At 32.0% G+C, this 23,630-nt stretch overlaps 2 protein-coding genes and 2 long non-coding RNA genes across 4 annotated transcripts; all 4 read right to left on the bottom strand.

The window, feature by feature from the left end:
* Nucleotides 1-333: 333 nt before the first annotated feature.
* Nucleotides 334-816, bottom strand: LOC135123209 (putative nuclease HARBI1). Its single transcript, XM_064047702.1, has 2 exons — nt 780-816; nt 334-728 (listed from the first exon to the last, which is right to left on the bottom strand). Exons 1-2 carry the CDS (start codon nt 814-816, stop codon nt 334-336), a joined length of 432 nt encoding a protein of 143 aa, XP_063903772.1.
* A 4,782-nt stretch (nt 817-5,598) lies between these two features.
* LOC135122955 (uncharacterized) lies at nt 5,599-6,165 on the bottom strand. Its single transcript, XR_010279503.1, has 3 exons — nt 6,060-6,165; nt 5,718-6,004; nt 5,599-5,665 (listed from the first exon to the last, which is right to left on the bottom strand). It is a non-coding gene; the product is annotated as an uncharacterized LOC135122955 (long non-coding RNA).
* Nucleotides 6,166-6,701: 536 nt separating this feature from the next.
* On the bottom strand, nt 6,702-7,370 carry LOC135122954 (uncharacterized). The gene is made up of 2 exons (XR_010279502.1): nt 7,281-7,370; nt 6,702-7,233 (listed from the first exon to the last, which is right to left on the bottom strand). It is a non-coding gene; the product is annotated as an uncharacterized LOC135122954 (long non-coding RNA).
* Nucleotides 7,371-19,931: 12,561 nt separating this feature from the next.
* On the bottom strand, nt 19,932-20,519 carry LOC135123208 (uncharacterized). Its single transcript, XM_064047701.1, has 2 exons — nt 20,177-20,519; nt 19,932-20,038 (listed from the first exon to the last, which is right to left on the bottom strand). Exons 1-2 carry the CDS (start codon nt 20,517-20,519, stop codon nt 19,932-19,934), a joined length of 450 nt encoding a protein of 149 aa, XP_063903771.1.
* Nucleotides 20,520-23,630: the final 3,111 nt, after the last annotated feature.

The following is a 23,630-nucleotide window of genomic DNA, read 5'->3' as shown; positions in this document are numbered from 1 at the left end:
AGGGGAGCAAATTTTACGGCAGATGAAAAGACCTTTGTCTTAACATTAATCAGTCATTAATAGGAGGAGGCCAACAATAACAGCACTACATTCCAGCCATTTGTCGAAAGCTTACGACGAACTAGCTACAAAGAAAATGGAGTTAGTTGAGGCACAACTCGAAGGACAAAAACATGACGAAGAAAGAAAGCAAGTTGAATGTTTGCTTCGAAAGCAAATTTTAGAACTAGATATTGAAATAAAAAAGGAGCAGCTGAGAAAACTGAAACAGGATAATACGGAAAAACAATAAAATATAAAATAAAATATTAATAAAACATTTATTTGTTAAATTTATAAATTTCCAAAAAAATTTGTTATAAAATTTCTTCTAATTTCACTGCCCCTCCTTTGGTTGTCAATAACATTGACCTCTGGTATTTGACCATCTTCAATAAGTTGCTGCAGTTCATGCTGGTTAATGTCAGCTGGGAGAGGAGGTTCATCTTCACCCATTTGTCGAGCTATATTATGCAGGACTGCACACGCAATTATAATACTCAAAACAGTTTCTTTTTTTAATCGACATCCATATGCTAGCACAGGAAATTTTCGTTTGCAGACACCAAAAGTTCTTTCGATGACATTTCTTGTACGAATATGAGCTTCATTATACAACTGCTCTTCTTGAGTGAGTGGATTTAATAATGGTGTAAAAAAATAGTGTCTTACACCATAGCCACCATCACCTGAAAACAAATGCAATGTATTTAAAACACATATTAAAAACTGAAACTTACCCAATATTATACAATTTGGAATAACTCGAGTCGGCATCACCGGTGCGTGTGTTGTGTTTTGGTGCTCCAGTAATCTCGGCGATTTTTTGAGGTTATTTGTTCACTTAAATTTTTAACTATTAGGTGTCATCCCTGGTCTAATTTCTGCATTCCTGTGGTGGTGAGTTCGTTCCAAAAGGGTGTTTCGGTATGGGCCTCTTTTGAATGTGGCTCGTATACCCTAGTACTTAAGATCGTTTATTGAATACACCATTTTCTTATAAAGTTCTTATAAACGTATTTTCTGGTACAGTTTTTGCGAATTCCCCCTTTTCGGGGAATTATACCTTACAATGGCGGTTAAATGTAAAATGTGCAACAAGTATATAAATAGAAATGACGATTATATAGCATGTCGTAAGGGATGTAGCGCTAATTACCACCTGTCTTGTGCCAACTTAAACAAAAATGATGTTATTTCTATGAAAGAGACAGGCTTAATAAAATCTTGGAGTTGTGATTACTGCAGTTCAACTTCGACCTCTGTAACAAACACGGAAAATATTCTAACTCCTGTACCATCCATGTCACTTTTTGATAGTGCCGCAATAGGGAAGCTTCCAGATTGTCTAATAAGAAATATTTTTGTTGATTTTACACGCACAGTTAATAAAAACTTTACTTTCTTCAGTCGGCAAATCGAGGATTTAAAACACGAAAACACACTATTACGCCAAGAAATTAAAATGATGAATCAACACTATCATAACCGTGAATTACAAATTCCACCAGAATCAGTTGCATCGTATGCTGCTACCCTCAAAAACGCGTCTGCCATTGTAGTCAAACCAAAAAATGGAGCTCAAAGTATTGCTCAAACTAAATCTGACATTCTAACATCAATCAGCCCTGGAATTTCTGATGAAATCGGAATTGCGAAAGTGAAACCCATAAAAAATGGTGGTGTATTTTTAAAATGCCAAAACCCTGGTGAATTTAAAAAACTTGCACATGATAACAATTTAAACGAAAATTATGACATTCGTGATGTCAAGACACCCTTACCAAGAATTCGTATTTCAGGTATATCAGAGGATATAAGTGAAGAAATGATAGTACCTTACCTATTGAAACAAAATAAACATATATTTTCAGATAATTCGCAGTGTACTCTCTTAAAATATTTGCCTATAAAAAGACGACGAAACCTACATCAAATAATATTGCAAGTCGACATTTCCTCATATAAAAAAGCACTGAACCTAGGCCACTGTCTAATTGGTTTGGACGGCTGCAATATTTACGATGCTGTAGATGTTTTGCGTTGTTACAAGTGCAATGGTTTTAACCACTCTGTAAAAACTTGTAAGAAAACTCTTTCTTGTCCAAAATGCTCTAAAGAACATGAGTTAAAATAGTGTAAAGCTCAAAATGATCAATGGAAATGCATCAACTGCTCTAGTATTCAGGCTAGGGATAACTTAAATACAGAACAGATCTCTCATGCTAGCTGGGACTACGAGAATTGTTGTTTTTACAAAAATTTTATTCGGAAATTAAAATCAGAAGTTTTCGGCTTAAGCGACTTGTAGCAATCAGTCTCTTCAACTGCTTCTCCTCAAACACCAATACCTCCTACTTCCTCGATGGTCTTAAATACGTCACCTGGACTGCAATTCCCGCAACCTTATATCTATAATTCTAATCTTATTTGTTACTACCAGAATGTAGGAGGTGTTAATACAAAATTAAAAGACTTATTTCATGCAACAACTCAGGTACCTTACGATATCATCGTACTGACTGAAACGTGGTTACACGATAGTGTAAAAGATGGTGAAATCATTGATTTAAATTCTTACCAGATATTTAGATCCGATCGTAAATTTACTGTTTTAAACTACAGGAGAGGAGGTGGGGTATTATTGGGAATACGACATAATATTAAAGCAATTAATTTAGATGTCTATAGTATTTGTAATGATATCCATAAAGTTCCGACTATCGATGTATTACTGGTAAAGATATTTAATAACTGTCGTTGCACATATATATGTGTTTTATATATTCCGCCATCGTGTCCTACCAACAGTTACTCCATCTTATTCGACTCGCTTATGTCAATGCACGAACTATATGATTCCGACCTGCTCATCTTAGGTGACTTCAATATCCCGGAATTTATTGACTGGTCACATCACCAACCGAGCTCTTCTATCCATGCATCCTATTCATCATTTACATCTTTCTTCAATTTAAGTCAACAAAATCGTGTTACAAATAAAATGAATAGATTGCTAGACCTCGTGTTGTGTAGCAAGCAATGTAAAGTCTCGAAGGCAAACGATTTAATTCTCGCTGAAAATGATTATCATCCAGCTCTCGAAATTGTAGTAGAATCGTTCAAGTCAAAAACAACTAAATATTCATCTACTGGTGTTCTTGAGTACAATTTTAGAAAAGCTAGACTACATGACTTGTACAATGAATTGGCACTGGTTAATTGGTCGTTTCTTCTAAATATTTCTGACCCTAACATTTTGGTTTCTTCCTTTAACAACATGTTGTATAATTTATTTAACAAAAGTGTTCCTAAAAAATCGCCGTCACTTGGAGCCTATCCAGCCTGGTTTGACAAAAATATTATTTTGCTTATAAAACAAAAACATGCAGTCTGGCGAAAGTTTAAAAAATATAATAAAAATGACGATTACAATGAGTTTAAACGATTAAGGAGTAAAATAAAAGCTGATATTAAGACTGCCTACTCAGCTTATATTAAAAAATTGAACAACGAAATCAAATTTAATCCGAAACGTTTCTGGAGCTACATAAATTCGATTAACAATAGTACATCCATCCCCTCTGTTATGAAGTCTGGTGATGAAATAATTACTCAGCCACAACAAATCGTTGACGCATTTGCGGATTGTTTTTCGGATTCGTTCTCGGTGAATAACTCTTCCGTTATCTCTGATAATAATATTGCGCTATATCCAAAAACCTTACATATCAAAAATAATATAACAGAAGAAGAAATTTTGATGTCTATTTCTAAAATAAAACCTAATTTAATAACTGGACCAGATTTAATTCCAGCCTTTATTGTCTCAGACTGTAAATCGGCTTTAGCTTATCCTCTAAAAATAATTTTTAATCAAATACTCAAAACAAGTACCTTTCCTTCTGACTGGAAAATTGCTCGTGTTTGTCCAATTTTCAAAAAAGGTAATAGGTCCCAAGTAAAAAATTACAGACCTATATCTATAATTAATAACTTTAGTAAAGTCTTTGAACTTATAATGCATGAAAGGATGCCCCGTCACATTTTCAATCAGGTTTCTTTATGTCAGCATGGTTTTGTGGCAAAAAGATCAACGGTCACAAATTTAATATCTATCACGCAATTCCTTTGTGAACATATCGATCAGGGAAAACAGGTTGATGTATTGTATGCCGATTTGTCGAAGGCTTTCGATCGAGTCGATCACAATTTGCTTATAGCTAAATTGGAACACTTCGGGTTGTCACAGGATTTATTGAATCTGATATCATCATATCTGTATGATAGATCTTCATATGTACAGTACCGGGGTTATAAATCTAAATTATTTAAACAAATTTCGGGCGTTCCTCAAGGATCTGTTTTGGGACCTTTGTTTTTCATTGTGTATATAGACGACTTATCTTCGAGACTAAACATTCCTCATTTACTTTATGCGGATGATTTGAAAATATATTGTCAAGTTGATACGCTGGAAGACTGCATTAAACTGCAGGGTAACATCGATATACTTCAACGATGGTGTACTGACAACAATTTGCTTTTAAATGGAGAAAAATGTTTTACTATAAGCTTTACTAAGAAAACTGATGTTCTACTTTTCGATTATTCTGTAGATGGTACAATAATTAATCGTTCCGACACTTTTAAAGATTTGGGCGTAATTTATGACAGCAAGCTCACATTTAGGTATCACATAGAAAATACAGTTTCTTCAGCTTGTAAAGCTCTTGGTTTTATATTGCGCAACGGTAAATATTTGAACAGCGTCGATACTCTTATTCTATTATACAAAACATTGGTTCGATCTCGCCTGGAGTATGCCAGTGTTGTGTGGTCGCCTATCCATCAAATACATATCTCTAGTCTTGAAAAAGTTCAGCGACGGTTTGCTAAATTCATCTTCTTCGTTTCTAACAACCAATATCCTGAGAGAGGTTATCCACATGATATTTTACTACAAGAAGTTCAACTGCCTCAGCTAATTAAAAGAAGAAAATATTTTTCGTTAAAATTTTTAACACAAATATTAACGAATAAAATCGATAGTCCTTATTTATTGTCAAAAATCTTATTCAAAACCCCATCATTCAACAGCAGGAAATTGAACACGTTCGAAATTCCAACGCCCAGAACAAATGCACTGCTAATGTCTCCAATATATCAGATGATTCTGAACTATCATGATGTTAATGACAACATAGACATATTCATAGTAAACGATTGTGTGTTAAGAGCAGCTATCCTAACTTGATATACAACATAATAGAATCAGCCAATTAAAATTGTTTAACTTTCCTATAGGATAAGGTAGTAATAATAGCTGCCTGAATAGTCAACAATTTTTCGTAACACATGTAAATACATAATCTTTACAGATCATTCGGTTAGTCTGTAATTGGGTTCCACCACCTGTAGACTGGCTTTTAGTACTAATAATAATAATAATCTCCATTCTCAAAATTTGCTCGTAAAATCGAGTTATTGAAAATGGTCATATCATGAGTAGAACCAGGCCACCTAGCAACTACGTTGGTAAACTCCATATTCGCATTGCACATGGCTTGAACGTTAATTGAAAAATAATCTTTCCGATTGCGAAAAACTTCAGCATTTTCTCCACCTTAAAAACGTTCCAATGAAAAGAATGTGTTTTTGGTTTTTTAAATCTTTACCTGGTGATTCAATTTTGATATGAGTGCAATCAATGGCCCCAATCACTCTAGGGAATCTCGCGATGTCAAAAAAACCATTTTGAATAAGCCTTTGCTCCATGAGAGTTTGGGGCATCTTAATAAAATGGTGGTAAAGCCTTGCTATAGCGTCCGATACACGTCTAATTATTCTCGACACAGTTGAGATGTGCATTCCCATATAGTCCGCTACTGTACTCAAATGGCCCCCGCTTGCAAAGAATCGTAATGTAGTAAGCAGCTGATTTATAGGTGACACCGCCTGATTTCTGTAATGATCAAATCATAATATATTTACACATTAAATTTTTTAACCACTTTTACCTGTCTGTAGGAAATTCCAAGCGTTCTTCAATTAACGTTAATAAATGTAAAACTGTTGGTTTTGTTAGTCGAAATCTTTGGAAAAATTGAAGCTCTGGTAAACCATAGAAATTTTTTTAGGAAAATGAGTCGATTTTCAAGTTTTGTCGTTGAAGTTTGTTGAGTTTGGAAAAACAGCCCATTGAAGTCGGTTCAAAAACACGAAAAATAGAGAAAATGACTTGTTTTTAAGCTCATTTTATCTACTGAAACATCAATTTTTTATGGAAACTACCCCATTTTTTAGTCTTTTTAAAAATGTGACCCAGATTTTTATGCTAAAAATAAAGAAAACTACCCTGTTTTTACGATTTCTTAAAAATGTGAGTCAGACGTAACAACTGAATCTGTGGTTTTTGTTGAAAAAAAAAAAAATGCATAGAAAATGACTAACAAAACTTCGCATAATAATCTGAGTTAGATAGAACATTACACATATTAGACTGCTATCGTTTGTTCTTCATGAGATAATTTTTAACAACTCAAATTCTTTATCAAGAATAAGTTAAAAAACTTGATTATTTTAAATTGAATTGTAGATAATATTCTCCTTTAAATTTATGGACATAAATTTTTCCAAGTGAACAAAAAAAAAATCACATATATAATACTTTTACTTTATTAATATAAATCACATTCCTATAAAATTAACAACCAAAAATTTTAATTTACTTAATTTATAATTTCATGCTGCATAATTCCATTGTCACCTCTGAAATCGACCACATACCAGGTGGCTCTGTGGCCAATTTAAAATCCGGTACTGGACAAGAGCAGAATATCGGACTATAGTCCACTACTGCGAACTCTCTATTGTCAGTGTACTGCTTTTGCAGTACCTTCACTCCAACAGAAGCACTGACTTTGGTTATATCATCAAACAGTTGTTTCAATTGTTCATCACTTTCTGGTAATGGATCGATGGGTGTCTTGCTTTGGCTACCTTTTTCAAAATAATCAGGTGTTCGCTTCTTTCTTTTGTAAAAAACTCGCCAAACGCAAGAGGGATGGAGATTTCTTTTGAACCCAACGACATTTTCTATCGTGACCTCTGCAAAGCACGTGCGCAAAAAACAAGCCTTGGCCTGGTCTCGCTGGATTTCAAACACACATCCCATGTAGTAAGGCAATTCCTCTAAAATATTTATACATTAACAGGCAGACACATGTATTAAAACTTACTATTATTAAGATCTGGATAATTTGCTTCTATTTGTAATAATTGAGAAGACATCTCTTACTGCTTAAAATGGCGGACACAAGACACCAAGATTCGATCGCATTTACCTAACTGGAATTGACCAGTAAAGTAAGGTTAGAATTTAGAATGCGCGGCAGTTCATAATTCAAAAATTCTACTATGGGTTCCTTATGGGAGCTTGATTTTACAGACAAAATACGCCGCATAGGTAGAAATCTTAACTAGTTTATGCTACAAGCGATAAAGACTGTACAATTATCTTCCTGTTACTAAAGGTTTAACTATATAAAAAGCTTCTGTTAAAGATATATTGCAAATTAAAAACTACGCTATTCATCGAAGTAACGTACATCGTTTCTAACGTCTTGCGCATGAGTAAAATGGAAAATCCAGAAACACTTGGGAAAGAAAAAGAACGCGAGTATTTTGCGGTACTAGTGACGTTTAGATCGATTTTGGGCTCTGTCTACCGATCTACCGATTGAAACACTAAATCTACCGAAAAGTCTACGATAATTCAAGAAATTTTTATTTTTAATGTATTTATAAATTTTCAATAATTTTTTTTATATAATTTTATTTCTTAAAATTTTTTTCAGTATAAATTTAGTTCTGCGGATTTGTTTAGTTTCCTCTATTACGCGCGTAACCACTATACATTTTTACAGATAGCGCCAAATATCTGTTCTTTTTAAACGCGTAATAATTAAAAGGGGATTTTTTTTTTAATTACTTAGACAAAATTTGGTATATCCCCGAAACAGTTCAGCATCTGAGGCTATAAATAAGGGGAATATTATAGTTTTATTGTGTTTTTATTTTTAACAAAATGTTCCTACTACAATACCTTTAGCATGTTTACTTATATATTTTTTTAAATGATCTATGTTAATATATTTGTTTTTTATTTGTTTCTTTTTAATAACAAAATATTTCTACCTTCTTCATATATGACAAAAAAAATTGTATTATTTATGTGTAATACCTTTTCTATCACAAAAAACCGATCTACCGAAAAAATACCGAAATTTACCGAAAATTATCGAAGGAATCTACCGATAGCAAGCAAAACGGCGTGGCAACGCTGCAACAAACAATCATAATCACAATTTTTGGATGATATATTAGTTCTGTGATATTGATTCACATTAGGTTGTACCTATGTATTTGTGGACTGTTTTTTTTGTATTTGTTATTAATAATGACAGAAAGACATGTGTTAACAATAGGGGCAACTGCCATTTTTTTTTTTGGAGAAAATTCTTTACAGTCAAATAATGTAGTGAAAGTCAATTGGTATACTGAATTAAATGTGCTTGAAGAGTTTATTCGAGCTAGAATGCGAGAAGATTATGGTAATAAGTTAATGTATATTGATAAATTCTGTGTCAAGTAAAATTATGACGTATTTTGTTTTATTATGCTTAGATATTCCTTAAGAGAGGCAACATGTGAAACCCCAAGAGGTGCATTTGTATGTCACCATATGACTACACCTGCCCTACACGGACGTTATAATGTAGTTATTTTGGACCAATAATTTGCGTGCTTGGGACGTACATCTGAAGAAAAGTGAATCAGCTGAGGTCAGAGCTGTTGTCTCTGAAAATTCTTTTAATCCCCAAGTCAGCCTAAAAACAGCTAATGTTGAGGTACAACTTCATGAAAGCTTACGACAAACTGATAGGAGCGAAGCACTGCTTTTGCTATTGGGCCCAGAACTAGAAAGATCTGAAGAAAATCTACTTCACAGTGTCAAAGAACTATTAGTGTCCGAGGACTATTTAAATGGCCCATCAAGAAAACAGTTTGTGGATCAGTTTTTCACCAAAAGTGAATCAGATTTTGCATTAGGAAGTGCAATTTTTTATTGTAAAATACTTTTTTTTTGTTTTGAAATAAATTGTTCTTTAATAAATTGTGTTTTTTTTTAAATGGGTGTTTCAGACCCAATTCGTACTAAAATGAAAGTGATTTTTACTTGTACATGAAAGGTTTAATCAGGAATGCTAAGTTTTTCCTTTTCTAGCAAAAATGTGTGAAAAGAAAAAAGCTTGGCATTGATGATGATTCTTAAATCAAAATTTGGCAATTGATTGAAAACATTTGCACATATGAGATCTCCTTTATGTATTATTTTAAATTCACAGCCGTATCTGTAGCATCTGAAAATCAAAGCCATTTATGTGGAGAGGGAAGTCAATGGCAGTATGAACCACTGTACGACATACGTTCGAGGCAAATGTAGTGGTAAAAGTTGAATTTAAATATTTATTAAATACTACCGGTTCCGTTCATGTTTGGTATCAAGATCAACAGTAAAAAATATCAGTCTTAATGGTACAGGTAGTGGGATATATAAGAAAATTACTTTAATGGTACAATTTAAGCGTTAAAGTGACGCCTCGATTTCACCCATAAGGATTACACGGGGAACTGAAATACGGGTCTCGTGTTATGAACTGAGTTCAAATTTCGCGCGTCATTCACTTTACTGGTCAATTGCGCCGTTCTTCTGCGGCAGTTCTGTGACTGCACTTGCGCGCAGGAGCATAGGCGTGGAGTAGAGAGGATAGAAAGAGGGGCGCATTGTTTATTATTCAAATAATCTTTTGGTTTTTAAATGAAATATTTGTGAGAAATGAATTAATTAAGAAACGATGGTAAACCAATTATTTAATAAAATTACGTGATGAAGAAACATTTATAATGACCCTGTACCTAAGTAGGTATATTGGGACCATGGTAGAAGGAGACATGGTATAGGCATACGCATCGGGTGTGACGTCAGGTGGGGTGAAATTAGCGCGCAATTTAAAATAAATTCTTTAAATTGCAAAATTTTATTTGTGATTATTCAGTTGCTGCAGTCGTATGTGTGATGTGATCGCAGAATTTAGGTTTGTGGAGAGAACTGAGCATAAATATGTCAAAAACCTCCTTTCAACACTCAAGGGATATCACAAATTCGTATTTGCATTTGCTGATGTCCCACATTTATCGAAATTGATATGAAACCACATTTTTGGACCGTTCAACTTTCAATAATTACATTTTTATCATTATTCATTTCATTAACTTTCATTAGTCGACAACTAATTGACGTATTGAAGCTGAAATTCCCTAGACTTCCCTAGCGAAGCTCACAAGAGTCACAAGGTCGTTGATGCCACCTAACGTCACAAATGGACGCGCAGACGATTTTTAAATTGGTACATCGGATGCCTATACCATGTCTCCTTCTACCATGTATTGGGACAATGAATATTTAAAGTATTATATGAGCCAGAATAAAATTTTTCTTCAACAGTTAAATTAGAGTTATCATCTGAGTCACTTGAGTAAGAGTTTTCATAAATACCTACTGTATGAAAATGTATAGTACAGCTTAGGTGAATCACAGACGATTAATTAGTTTTATTATTTGATCGATAAGTCCACATTTAAATCCGAAAACTGTCAAGTCAAATTTATCAGACTTAACTAACGTATTCGAAATATCATCAAATTCATAATGCATTTTATCTTTAAAGTAATATAAATTTCTATATCTGAATGCTCTGGTTATATTTGGAGGTATTCCAGCAAATAATTCTGAAATAAGGCCATTTTTCTTTGATCTAAACAAACACTCATCAAACTCAATGTACAAGACTTTGTCATAAAATATATATGTTTTTCCAGAATACGTTCTAAATATTGCATCAATTCTTTTTCCTTTTGGTATTCCTAAATTTTCAATATCCACTTTTAACATTAAAACTTGGAAAATCAATTAAATAATATAAATTTTTAACAATCATTAAAACATCACCTGAAGGTCTTTGATAAATATGTGAAATTTCTTGAAAATCATCTGGCAAAAAATATAAATAATCTTTAATAAATTTTGGTTCTTTATCATAAGTCATGTCTTTTAAATTGACTAACCAAACATATTTCTTATAAAAAATATACATATGATGATTTGCAATTAAGAATGTATCAATTTCTTCATTAAAATCACATAAATTACCGAATATACCTCTAGGCTGACCTTCAGGGATGCTTTGCCTTACAGTAGGTTTAACTGTTGTTGTTGTTGGTATTAATTCATATTTTAATCGTTCAGCTCTTCCATATAAATATTGAATTGCCCACATATCGTCTTGAGTTAATTTATCAATATCACCTTTACAATGGGCGTACATAATTGAATTATTATTTGCAGAATGTTCAATACCTAATGTGTGTCCGATTTCATGTAATAATACTGTATAAAAATTAGTTTGGCTATCAGGTGTATTGCCTGATTCCCCAAAATACCAATTTTCTGATTTATCAAAATGAATTCCTAGACATTCATCATTATTTGGAAAGAAGCCATGTGCTAAAACATTACCTTTTCCATCAAAACTGCTAGAACATATTCCTTGTTGACAACGTGAATTATGATTATGTTGAAACAGCGTATTAGAAAATGAAATAAGTATGTCCGGTTTAACGCTATTGTAATTAAACTTTAAATTTGAAACAGATTCCCATTGATCAAAGGCTTTTTCTGCTAATTCTTTCATTTCGTTTGTAGCTAACGAAAAATACCATTTAAGATTTGTTTTATTCCATTTTTGATAATAAACTCTATAAGCTGTTGGATTATCTTTGACACCACATCTGGGTGTTTTCATTAAATCAAGTGTTTCCTGATTCAAAGTTCCATGAGTTGGTAAATTACGGAATTTTTGAAACCTTATTAATGCTTCATTAGTTTCTGTTAATGATGATCCATTACTATCTGAATACCCAAATTGCTCGAAATAATTAGTAATATTCATTTCCAAGGGACTACCTGATAAAGATGAAATACTAAAAAATAGTAAAAAATTCTGGCAGACCGAAGTAATACATTTCATTTATTACAATAAGAATCATAGTCCACTGTGTGGACACTGATTCCATCAACCTTCTTTTTATTTAAATAAATGGAAAACGTTGTAGACAATTTATGGCGTATTGATGAAATACCTGTAATTGATGAATCAACAAAAAGTTATACTTACAATGAAATAAGAGAAACTAATGTCAATGTGAAAGAACTTGAACAGTATACGATCGAAACTAACATAAGTGGACGGAAACATTTATCAGGTGCTTATATTTTTGTCAAATCTAAAATTAAAAACGATCCAAATAATTATGCAACCATATCAAATAATGGGATAAATGATTTTGACTATGTGAGGCTATTCTATGAAGGTGTATTAATAGAAGAAACAAATTATGTGGGTGTTGCTGCGTTAATTTCAAATCTGATTGAATTTTCAGGAGATGTGTCTGACACTTCAGCATCACAATTATGTTGGTATCCAGACACAGCAGATTCAGCAGATACATCTCAATATAAATATGATGAGCAAAATAAATCTGAAAACTTTAAAGATTTAGATGTCGATATAAAAACTATTGTTTCAAAAATCACAAATAATTCTGCATTCAATAAAGGATATTTAGAGAGATGGTTGTTAACAAAAGATGGAAAAACTATTACAAAATTTATTCCTTTATCTAAAATTTTCCGATTTGTACGAGACTATAACAAAGTTTTGAATGGAAAAATTCGCATTGAATTACGTAAAAATCGAGTGAAAAATATATTACATGCTAAAATTGACGGAAATTATGATTATGAAATATCTGATATTAGTTTGTGGATCCCAATAGCAAAACCCTCACTAGAAACTGAAGAAATGTTATCTTCATTATTAGTTAGCGAATCGAACTTTCTTTGTGGATGGAATGCGCTTAACTGTTACCGTAGTAATTTGTGGTCTTCTGGAAGTGGAAACTGGCGCATTGTAAATAATCAAAATAAAATATCTAGAGTTTTTATAGTTTTTTCTATAGCTGACCGAAATGATAATTTTACCAAGACAATGATGATTTTTGATAATATGAATTTAGAAAGAATAAATATTAAAATCAATGGTACGCAACATCCTACTTATGAATATCTGGTGAATAATGAGGATTTACAACGTTTGTATGCCGCATTCCTTTCATGTAATTATAAAAAAGATTTGGATGAAGGTACGTGTGTTAGTTATAAAGATTTTTGTAACCGATATTTAGTTGTTGCTTTTGATGTAACAAAAGAAAATGATGAAAATTTGTTTAGTAAAACAAAATCGTCTGAACTAGAAGTTAATTGGACATTAAAAGATTATCAAAATATTAATTACAATATATATGCTGTAGTTGAATCTCAAAGAATTGCAAATATGAATATCATAGATGAAAAGATTTACTTGGAAATGAAGTAGCCTGCCTCACGCTTCGCTTAGTTTTTAATTAAATAAATGACTGATTATAAAGTATATTTATCACCTAATCAAATAAAAAAACTCCAAAGTTGCAAAGGTAAAAGAATATATTGTAATATAAGATTTGATTTAACAGAAAGACCTAATAAAACAATTAAATTGAGAGAAAAACAGAATGATGAAATTAAAAAATGTAAAAAAGACAAGAAGAAATACTGTGATATCAAATTTTCTCCAACACAGATAGGTGGATTTTTGCCTGCTTTAATTCCTGCAGCAATAGCTGCAGCCAAAGCATTGGGATTAGGTGCAGTCGGATATGCAGGTACTAAATTAGCACAAAAAGCCTTCGGAGATGGTTTAAAAAAGAATAAAAAAAAACCGAAGAATCCGAACAAGTCGGAGACATATGGACAAGGAATAAAATTGATAGGAAATACGGCTTAAGTAATATAGAAATATCTGATATTATGAAAAATGAGAAAAATCATGAAGCTACGCGAAATTTTCGAGGTGTTTTTGCAATTGACATGTTACCAAAAAAAATTAGAAAAGATGAATCAGGCATAATTAATTTTCAACCCTCTAATCGTTACGGCTCACACTGGGTATGTTATGTAAACAAACCATATTTAAGAAATATTTTATATTTTGACAGTTTTGGTATTTCTCCACCAGAAAAAATTAAAACATATTTATTAAGTAGCGGAAAAAATATTGCGTGGAACAACACACAATTGCAAATGAATTCGTCTGTTTTATGTGGCCATTACTGTATATATACGTAATAATTAATGTAAACAGAGGCAAAGATTTTTATGATATATTATATTCTTTTAACAGATACCGTGTAGTTTCAATGAGAAAAAATTCGTGGACATAGTCCACTCATGAGCTATTTCAATATTCGGCTATGCCTTCATGATGAATCTTTGATTCAGAATATTTGTATGTTATAAATGGAAAAATATCTACAAAAACGCTTGTATGTATACAGAAAAAGTTACATATATTTTTATAAAATTGGAATCGGATTATCTATTAGTAAATTATTATTTAGTGCATCGGGATTGTCTTCGTTAGCCCTTCCTCCACTAGTTTGTTTATCTCTTGGTGCAGGGGTTATAAAAATATTAGATAAGAGATTAAAAATATCAGAAACAATTGAAGAATATAAGTTGATTTATAAATTTTATAGACAGTTATTGCATTTATATAAGGCTGATAAAATAAATGAAAAAGAAATAAATATACGTGAAGAGGAATTTGTCAGTAATTTTAATTATTTTCCTAGAGAGAAATACCTAGAAAAAGTTCACTTAAACGGTAATTAATCCTCTGCCTTCAGCAGATTTTTAATGATATCCTTTGATTTTTTAGTCAATCGATTCGGTTTGCTTATGAGACACTTTTTTATTCCATCACCTCGTAAATGTTCATTCAACGATTTTTCTTTCATTTTGTTTAGAATGGGATTTATAATTTCCTCTTTATATGTAGAAAACGGCGGTGATTTTACGTATGTAGACGCTATATTTTTAAGCCCTGAAGTTACACCTTGAATGATATCCTCTTTATTATTTTTCCAAAAAGCTTTTAGTATATTGCGATATAAGAAGCCTAATGCTGGTATAGCAAATTTTTTTATAGATTGAAAAATATTTCCACCTCTAATATCTCTGTGATATTTAAGACCAAACCCATATTGTTTCGGAAATAATTGTTTTCTATGAACGACAAGTACCATTTATTCTACAAGAAAGAATCAGGTAAGACGTCCCCAAAGGCGAAGACAATTACTGTATATCTAGAACAAAATTTAAGCACTCTCCATTAAAATTTATCAATTGATTTAGCTGATTTGTAACAGAAATGCGAATATGAAATATATAATCCGTACGATTAATTGGTAAATATTTTGAATGCGTTGGTTCAATATTAATTAAAGATCTAGGTGAAATATTTGGAATAAAAGCGTATATAACATCACTTTTAAGATTGTTTTAATAACTAGATGAAATTAAGGAACAGTGAATCAAAATTTGATCAATATCTTTGGTGATATTACCAATTTTTGTTGCATAGTTTATTCCTTGTTTATATATTTTTTTATCAAATCCTAAAAGCTCATGAATCTTTCCGTGGGAAAAGTCAATTTCACCATCTATGTCGCGTATAATTAGCATAAAACGATTAGTTGCATAATTTACATCAAAATAAAACGGGGGTGTTTCAAAAGTTCCAAAATATTCTTGGATATAATTATTTAATTCATTTTCATCGTACAGGCCGTTTGGTAATTTTAATATTTTCCAATCCTGTTCAACCCGAACCCCATCTTTTCTAATTTCATTCTGTTTATGCTCACGAGGGTCTTTAGACATGCGCTGGACTAGTCCCTTTAGGGACGACCTGTATTTCATTTCATTATTTTTATACTCTTCAGTAATGTTATCCCAACTATACCAGAGACTTGCTGTTTTTAAAGCAATTTCACCTTTTAATCCGGATAAATTAATAGGATTTTCAGAATAACTTATTTCAAAATCATTTTCTTTAGATCTGATGTGTATTAGGCTCATTTATTCAGTTTAAAAAAGCATGCCAAGTGTCGTGAATATCTTTTTGTACATTTTTTTTTAATACACGAAATCTTTCCCGAACAAGAAACTATTTAAAAACATATTTAACTATCGTGTTGTTCAAATAAAACTATAAGTAACTAAAAAAGTCCAGATCTCAATTATAATGAATTTTTTATTTGTTGAATTACCAAATCCATAGGTTTTTGCAAAATTTTACTGTTTCAAGAACATATTTCACATGGTAATTTCTTACAGAGAAATGAGAATTTTGCAACTAAGCTCCGCCCTCGGCTCACTATGAAGAAAAAATCATCACAATTGCGAGGGGGTGGGCGGGCGGGGCTTATATTTTGTACATTTTTTTTTTAATATACGAAATCTTTTCATAACAAGAAACTGAAAACTTATTTAACTATTATCAAAAGTGGAATAACTTCTATAAAAAATAAATTTGGAGTTTTTTTCGACAGATCTTGAACAAATCTATACATTGAAAAATAATGACGTTTCAAAATATGCAAATAAATAAATAATATAAACAAAATAAAACGATATAATAAATAAATAACGTAATAAATAAAATACAATGATAACTTTTTAAAAATCGTGATAATTTCGGCCAAACAAATATCTATACAGATTCCAAAAATTTCAAGTGGAGACAATGATCCGTAAAATTTTTCTTAATTTTCAATCTAGCAGTTTTTCGATGGGTTTTAAATAAATGGCGATTTTTTTTTATTAAGAAACTTATACTTTGATGGGCAAAATTAATTTTTCGAGAATAATTTTAAATTTACCGAAAAAGTTTCTTCTGTAGAAAATTTTCAGCAAATTTTTAATCTGAAGGGTTTTTTTGGTGAATCTTAAATGAATATAGACATCAGAAGTGGAAATTCTAAAAATAAATTGTCTCTGCCTTTGTGAACATTGGTTGAACCATATCGAAATCGATAATATTCATGTGCCCGATTTCAACACGGCAGCATTTTTTGCGCGGTCTTCAAAGAAGCATGGAGGAGTCATGCAGCTGATGCACCAAAGTATCCCCTTCAAGATTCTGTCTGATAAGGTATCACCACTTTCTGCTGAGGTGGATTGCGAATCATGCGGCGTACTTATCACTAAGTTAGATTTAATTTTAATAACGGTTTATCGCTCGCCAAAAGGCGATTTTCATAAATTTATTGATACTATAGTCATTCTTCTTAATGAAATTCATTGCAAATCTAAATACGTCATAGTGGGTGGAGATTTTAACTTATTATTTGGCACTAATGATGCAAAAGCCAATTATTTTTGTAATCTTTTGTCTAGCTACGGCTTATATTCTACTGTCAGATTTAAAACGCGTTATAACAACACACTTGATAATGTGTTTACTAATATTAATTCAAATATGATAAATATAACACCTGCTAAACTTTATCAGTCGGACCATACTGGAATATGTGTAAATGTTACTCTAAAGGAAGCTGTATTCGATAACTCATTTATCCCTAAATATGTAAGGCCCATCTCACAGTTTGGGAAAATCATGTTTTTTAATTTATTACAACAAGTTGATTGGAGTTTCATTGATCAAAATTGCGACTTTAATACGTCTGATTTGTTCTCGATCTTTATAGATACGCTACTGTTGTATTATAATATCGCCTGTCCTGAGAAGAAACTATCGTGTAACAGATCCATGGTCCATAATATAATTTGGTATACCCCTGATTTAAAAATCATGCGAGAAACTCTGCATCTAATATATAGTTCTTACAGATTATATGGGACTTTGGATTTAAAAATAATGTATAATAATTTTAAGCGTAAATATGAAGAAGCTATTAAAAAAGCTAAAATTGCAGCCAACAATGTCTTTATTAAAAACAATTCTAATAATTTTAAAGCTATGTGGTCATTAATAAATAGAAGTACAAAACGTACTATTCATGAAACTATAAAAATTTCCTCTAACGAATTCAATTTACATTTCTCGAGCATTGCTAAAAATATTCTTAATTCCTTACCAAATACTAATCTTGATCCTGTTAAAATTATTATATCTGTTAATAACACGTCACATATGTTCTTTAAATTCAGGACAGTTGGAGAGGTACAAGTTCGTGAGGCATTGAATAAATTAAAAAATAAGAGCAGCAAAGATATTTATGGGTTCAATGTCGACGTTATAAAATCAGTAAAGGATATACTAATTGCACCTTTGACCAAATTAATAAATAAATGTATTTTTGACTCGGTTTTTCCAGACTGCTTAAAATTGGCTTTAGTATGTCCAATATGCAAAAAAGGTAATGTCAATGAAGTTGATAACTATCGACCAATCTCCCTTCTTCCAGTGTTGTCTAAAGTGTTCGAAAAATTAATGTTAGAACAAATCCTTGAATTCTTTATTAGTAATAACTTGTTTTGTACAAATCAGTTTGGATTTCGTAAAGGCTTATCCACTGAAAAAGCTGTTCTATCTTTTATTGATAATGTCGTTAAATCCTTTCAAGATGGTGAATATTTTGTGTCTGCCTTCCTAGATCTTAGTAAGGCATTTGACTGCATGTCTCATGAAATACTAATCCGTAAACTTTTTTTTTACAACTTTCAGCCAGATGCCACTAGATTAATTTCATCGTATCTTTTGAATCGATTGCAAGTAGTCTCTGTCGATGGTATAGTCTCCGATAAAGAACAAATCGCGTATGGTGTACCTCAGGGGTCCATCTTAGGGCCTCTACTTTTCTTAATTTATGTGAACGATCTGCCATACTTTTTCCCCGATTTTTTTACGATATTGTACGCGGACGATACTACTTTTAGTAAAAAAGCAATGTCATCTTCATTACTAATAAGTACTCTTATGAATATATTCTCGCAAGCGGAACCTTGGTTTTTCGCCAACAAACTTTGGGTAAATAAGGACAAATCAGTTCAGATGGTATTTTCATTGAAGAAAGATAAGTCTTTTGCGGATACGGAAAGTACTAACAAGTTCCTCGGAATTGTTTTAGATACTAAATTACTTTGGCATGAACATGTGGATTATATTGTTCACATCATTTCTAAAAATACTTATCTCTTAAGAAACTTATCAAATCATGTTGATCAAAACATATTAAAAATTGCATATTATGCGCTAATACAATCTCACGTAGTATATGGTATACTAATCTGGGGACACAGCGCCTCGTCACAAAACCTTTTTAGGCTTCAAAGAAGAGCTATTAGAATCCTTTCAGGTATTGGTTATCGTAATGATTGCAAATTTTCATTTCAATCCTTAAATATTTTGACATTGCCCTGCTTGTACATCTATCACTGTTTTAAATTTTTAGTAAACCAAATCAATCAATTTCCTACACTGAGTTCTTTCCATGACTATAATACCAAGTCCACAAATTTGTTAATCGAAAATTTGAGAATAAACCGTTGCAGAACTGCCGGGAACTATTTCTGTATAGTGTTCTTTAACAAATTACCTCAGAGTTTCCGCAACCTTCCACCATCTCAATTTCTAAAAAAAATCAAGGATGTCTTAACCGAAAATAGTTTTTATAGTTTTAATGAATATTTTCAATATAATTTTGAGTAATTTCTTGTTTATCATGTAGCTCATAATCTACATAAGTATTGTATTGCATAGTTTTTATGTTTATTTTTACTATTACATTCTTGTAACCTTTGGACGAGTGTATAAACTTTATGTTTTTAGCACAATAAAATTACTTACTTAAAAAAAATTACTTACTTACTCTATCAGTTTTTCTCCATTTTCATTTGTTTTTTGGTGTTTGCTTTCTTTCCCGATTGTTGGCCTGTAGCAATTCTCTTTACCTATCATTGCGTTGGCGTCTCCTATAACCATTTTAATGTCATGCTTTGGTATTTTCACATACTCTCTTTCTAGTTCTTCGTAATATTCTGTTTTTACTTCTAGATCTTTCTCTTCAGTCGGCGCATGTATATTCAGTAGGCTTATTTTCCTCTACTTACTTCTCAATCTTATATAGCTCATTCTTTCTGAGATTGATTTGAAGGTAATTACTGCTCCTTTCAGGCTCTTCTTCACCATGAATCCTGTTCCTAGTTCTCTGTTGTCAATTCCGCTATTAAATAATATGTAGTTGTCTATTTCAGTGATGAATTTGCCTTTTTGTTTCGTCTCTTGTATAGCTGCTACATCTATATTATACCTTTGTAATTCTTGAACTATTTGTTTGTGTTTTCCTTCGCTATATGTTCCTCGAACATTCCATGTTCCTATTCTAATTTTCGGGTTTTTCTTTCTCTTCGTAATTCCTATCGGGTCATCCATGAGCTTTGCATACGTCGTCATTGTTTTCCGGTGTGTGGTTTCTTCCTCTGTTAGTTTTTTGGATTTTCTTTGGGGTGCGACGGTGCTTTTACTAATTTGTCTAATTTAGTGTCCCAATGCCAGACTTCTCCTGCCCATATCGTCTTTTTGTACCCTACTTTTGCCTCGACTCCTTTCCCTTTTTCTGCTGCTGCTATTCCTCTTATTTTCTTCTGTATCTCGCTCTCTTGTTTGGTGTAATCGTCTTCAATAAACGTTTTTGATCCTTTTAATTTGTTCTTCTGCTTCATGATTGCTCTTTTTGTGTCCCAGTTCTCTATCTTTGCTACTACTATGTCGTATTTTTCGCTGACTAATTTTGCGTCTTGTATCTTAGTTTGGATTCCTACCTTATTTTTTAGGAGTTCTTCAACCTCTGCTGTTATTTCGCTTCCTTGTAGTTTCCCTCCTTGGATTACGATGTTGTTTCTCCTTTCTGCTTTTTCCAGTTTTTCTAAGTGTTGCTCCACTCTTTCTAATCTTTCGGTCAGTCTTTGGTTTTCTTCTCTTAGTGTTGTTACTTCTGTTTGGTATGCTCTTTGGTTTTCATTTCTGCGATTTCCTCCATTAACGTTTTGAACATATTCTTTACTTCGTCCATGTCTCCTGCTTGTACCCTCTTCTGCTTCCTCTGTACTCTTTGACCTTCCGGTGATGGTGAAAAGGAGTTTTCTCTTTTTCGTTTCTGGTTGTCTTGTTCTTCTATTGCTAGTATCTACTCAGTTTTATTCATACCATCCAATGTCTCGCTTCAATGTTTGACTATTATGTTGATTATGAGCACAATGCTGATCAACTTCCGTATCCGAATTACCCATGAAATAAATCATCGCGATTTGCACCTGAGGTAGTTCGTCGCACAGAATTATTTTCACAGTCAATCAAATCTGTAAATTTTGTCTTGAGAATTTTAAAATATTGAAAACTTCAAATTAAATCCTCGAATAACGGTAAAGGTTGAATTTTTCATTGCTACATCGCTCCTATTGATCGTAGTGTGATGTTATATAGCCCATATGTAGACACGATAAATGGACTATCCAAGACAAAAAGATTTTTTGAATTCGAGCCAGTAGTTTCTGAGAATAGCGCGTTCAATTAAACAAACACTTAATATAAGTATAAATGTGTATTAAAAACATGATTGTACAATATATGGAATCTTTAATCTATTTAACTGAATCATTCTTTGCTGAAAATTTGGCAAACGCAACAATCCAAAAACACATCCAATTGGGCAGTAAAGCACCAATAACAACATTAAACACCAAATTGCCATAAATCATACTTTGTTCTAAGCTTGAAACTATGGCTTGTTGTGTCACCTCAAAACCTCTGGAACAACTATACAAAAATCCTTCTTCTGGAAACATCACATTCATGTACACTACCACATTAAAAAACAAAACAAACACAGGATAAGTCACAAACCAAACACGACATAGAGAAGGCCGACAAACTCCTAGAAACATCACCAACGGGACGTAAATAACCCCACAATATAGCGCCAGCGCAAAATTACAACATGAAACCGAAATTAAAATAGTGGCTAACTCCAACAGAGCCAAAATATACAAAACGGGTGCAGCTCCTTTGAGAACATTAAGAGGGATAAAACGTGGACTTGCTAATATTGCAATGCTGATTAAAACAACACCGTAGAAGAAAAGGGCTTCTGGTGGCGGAAAATTGTCGGAAGGGCGTGATAGGAATGGGATGAATGTGGACAGGAATAAATGACAGCGCATTTTCAGGTAGATGCAGATTTCGCCCAGAGTGAGGATTTTTTCAGGGTAACACATCAGGAAAAATCCGACGAGGTGGACTGTCAGGATGATGCAACTAATGACAACCCAGTCTTTGAAGTGTGGGCTTGGCTTGTAAGTTCTGAGGGCTTTTTCGTATTTTGTTTTCTGTATGCCTAGATATTTTTTCATGTCTTCGGGTATGACGGGGGTGCGGACCTTGATGGGTGGACCACCACCGGCAATCACGGGTAGTGGCGTTTTGAGATAGTTAAACCAATAACCATAGCTCACGAAGATGAGTGTTGCAGCCATTATCCACACAATCCAAGTGTATATATCTAAAACAAACGCAAAAAAATGTCTTAATGGTAGATTTTTCAATTATTCTATTTTCCAAGTTTTGGATTTTTCAGGTTTTAGATTTTCTATTTGAGTTTCTCGGGTTTTTAATTTTTGATTTTTCAGTTTTCCGATTTACAATTTTCGTTTCGGTTTTTTATTTTCTTTACTTTTACAATTATTTGATTTGTAATTTTGGTTTCAGCAAATTTACGATATACAACTCATCCAACTTTTAGATGTTTCAATTTTTCAATTTTTCTACTTTCAGTTTTTCATTTCTTCAATTTTTCGTTTCGGTTTATATTATCTAGTATTTTTCAATTTCAGATTTTCAGTTTCTCGATTTTTCAATTTTTCGAAATTTTCTTTTCCACAAAGTGATTTTTATTTTTCATTTTCCTGACTTTTTTAATTTTAATTGCCTCGATTCTATGTCACAATTTTTCGTATTTTCATTTGCTTTTGTTTTAATTTTTCGTTTATTCAAATTATCAAATTTTTGATCTTTGATTTTCAATTCCTGGATTTTCCAATTTTTCAATTTTGCAATTTTTGCATTTCCAGTTATTCCATTTCTTTAATATTCAATATTTCGATTTGGAAATATATTTCGTTTTTTTGATTTTTGAATTTTTCGTTTCTTCAATTTTGCAAGGTCTTAATTTCCAACTTTTAGATTTTTCATTAAAGTTTTCATTTTATACTTGTTCTTTTTTTCATTTTTGGTTTTTAGTTTTACCGTTTTGCAATTTTTTTCATTTTTTTGATTCGAAAAATTGAAAAATTGGAAAACTCAAAAATTGTAAAATCGAAAAATTATAGAATCCTGAAACTGTAATATTGAAACATCTAAAAATTCAAAACTAAAAATGGAGAAACTGAAAAATCGAATAAAAGAAAAGGTTTTAAAATCCGGTAGTTGAAAAACGGAAAAATTCTAAAATCGTAAAATTGAAAAAGTGATTTTTTTTAAATTATATTCATGATTAATTACCTATTTAAA

The sequence above is a fragment of the Zophobas morio genome, unplaced genomic scaffold (genome assembly GCF_036711695.1).
Source record: "Zophobas morio isolate AGI-343-1 ecotype UQ-CSIRO unplaced genomic scaffold, CSIRO_AGI_Zmor_V1 ptg000006l, whole genome shotgun sequence".
Lineage (NCBI taxonomy): Eukaryota > Metazoa > Arthropoda > Insecta > Coleoptera > Tenebrionidae > Zophobas > Zophobas morio.
The sequence above is the reverse complement of the archived record's forward strand: the minus strand, read 5'-3'. Positions and strand labels throughout refer to the sequence as shown.

Bases quoted from the DNA above. Each gene is read 5' to 3' on its own strand.
- LOC135123209 (XM_064047702.1), bottom strand. From the start codon at position 816: ATGCCGACTCGAGTTATTCCAAATTGTATAATATTGG. The intron at 729-779 runs GTAAGTTTCAGT...ATTTGTTTTCAG, and splicing joins TCCAAATTGTATAATATTGG to GTGATGGTGGCTATGGTGTA.
- LOC135123208 (XM_064047701.1), bottom strand. From the start codon at position 20,519: ATGACGACGTATGCAAAGCTCATGGATGACCCGATAGGAATTACGAAG. The intron at 20,039-20,176 runs GTAAGTAGAGGA...AAATGGTTATAG, and splicing joins GAGCTATATAAGATTGAGAA to GAGACGCCAACGCAATGATA.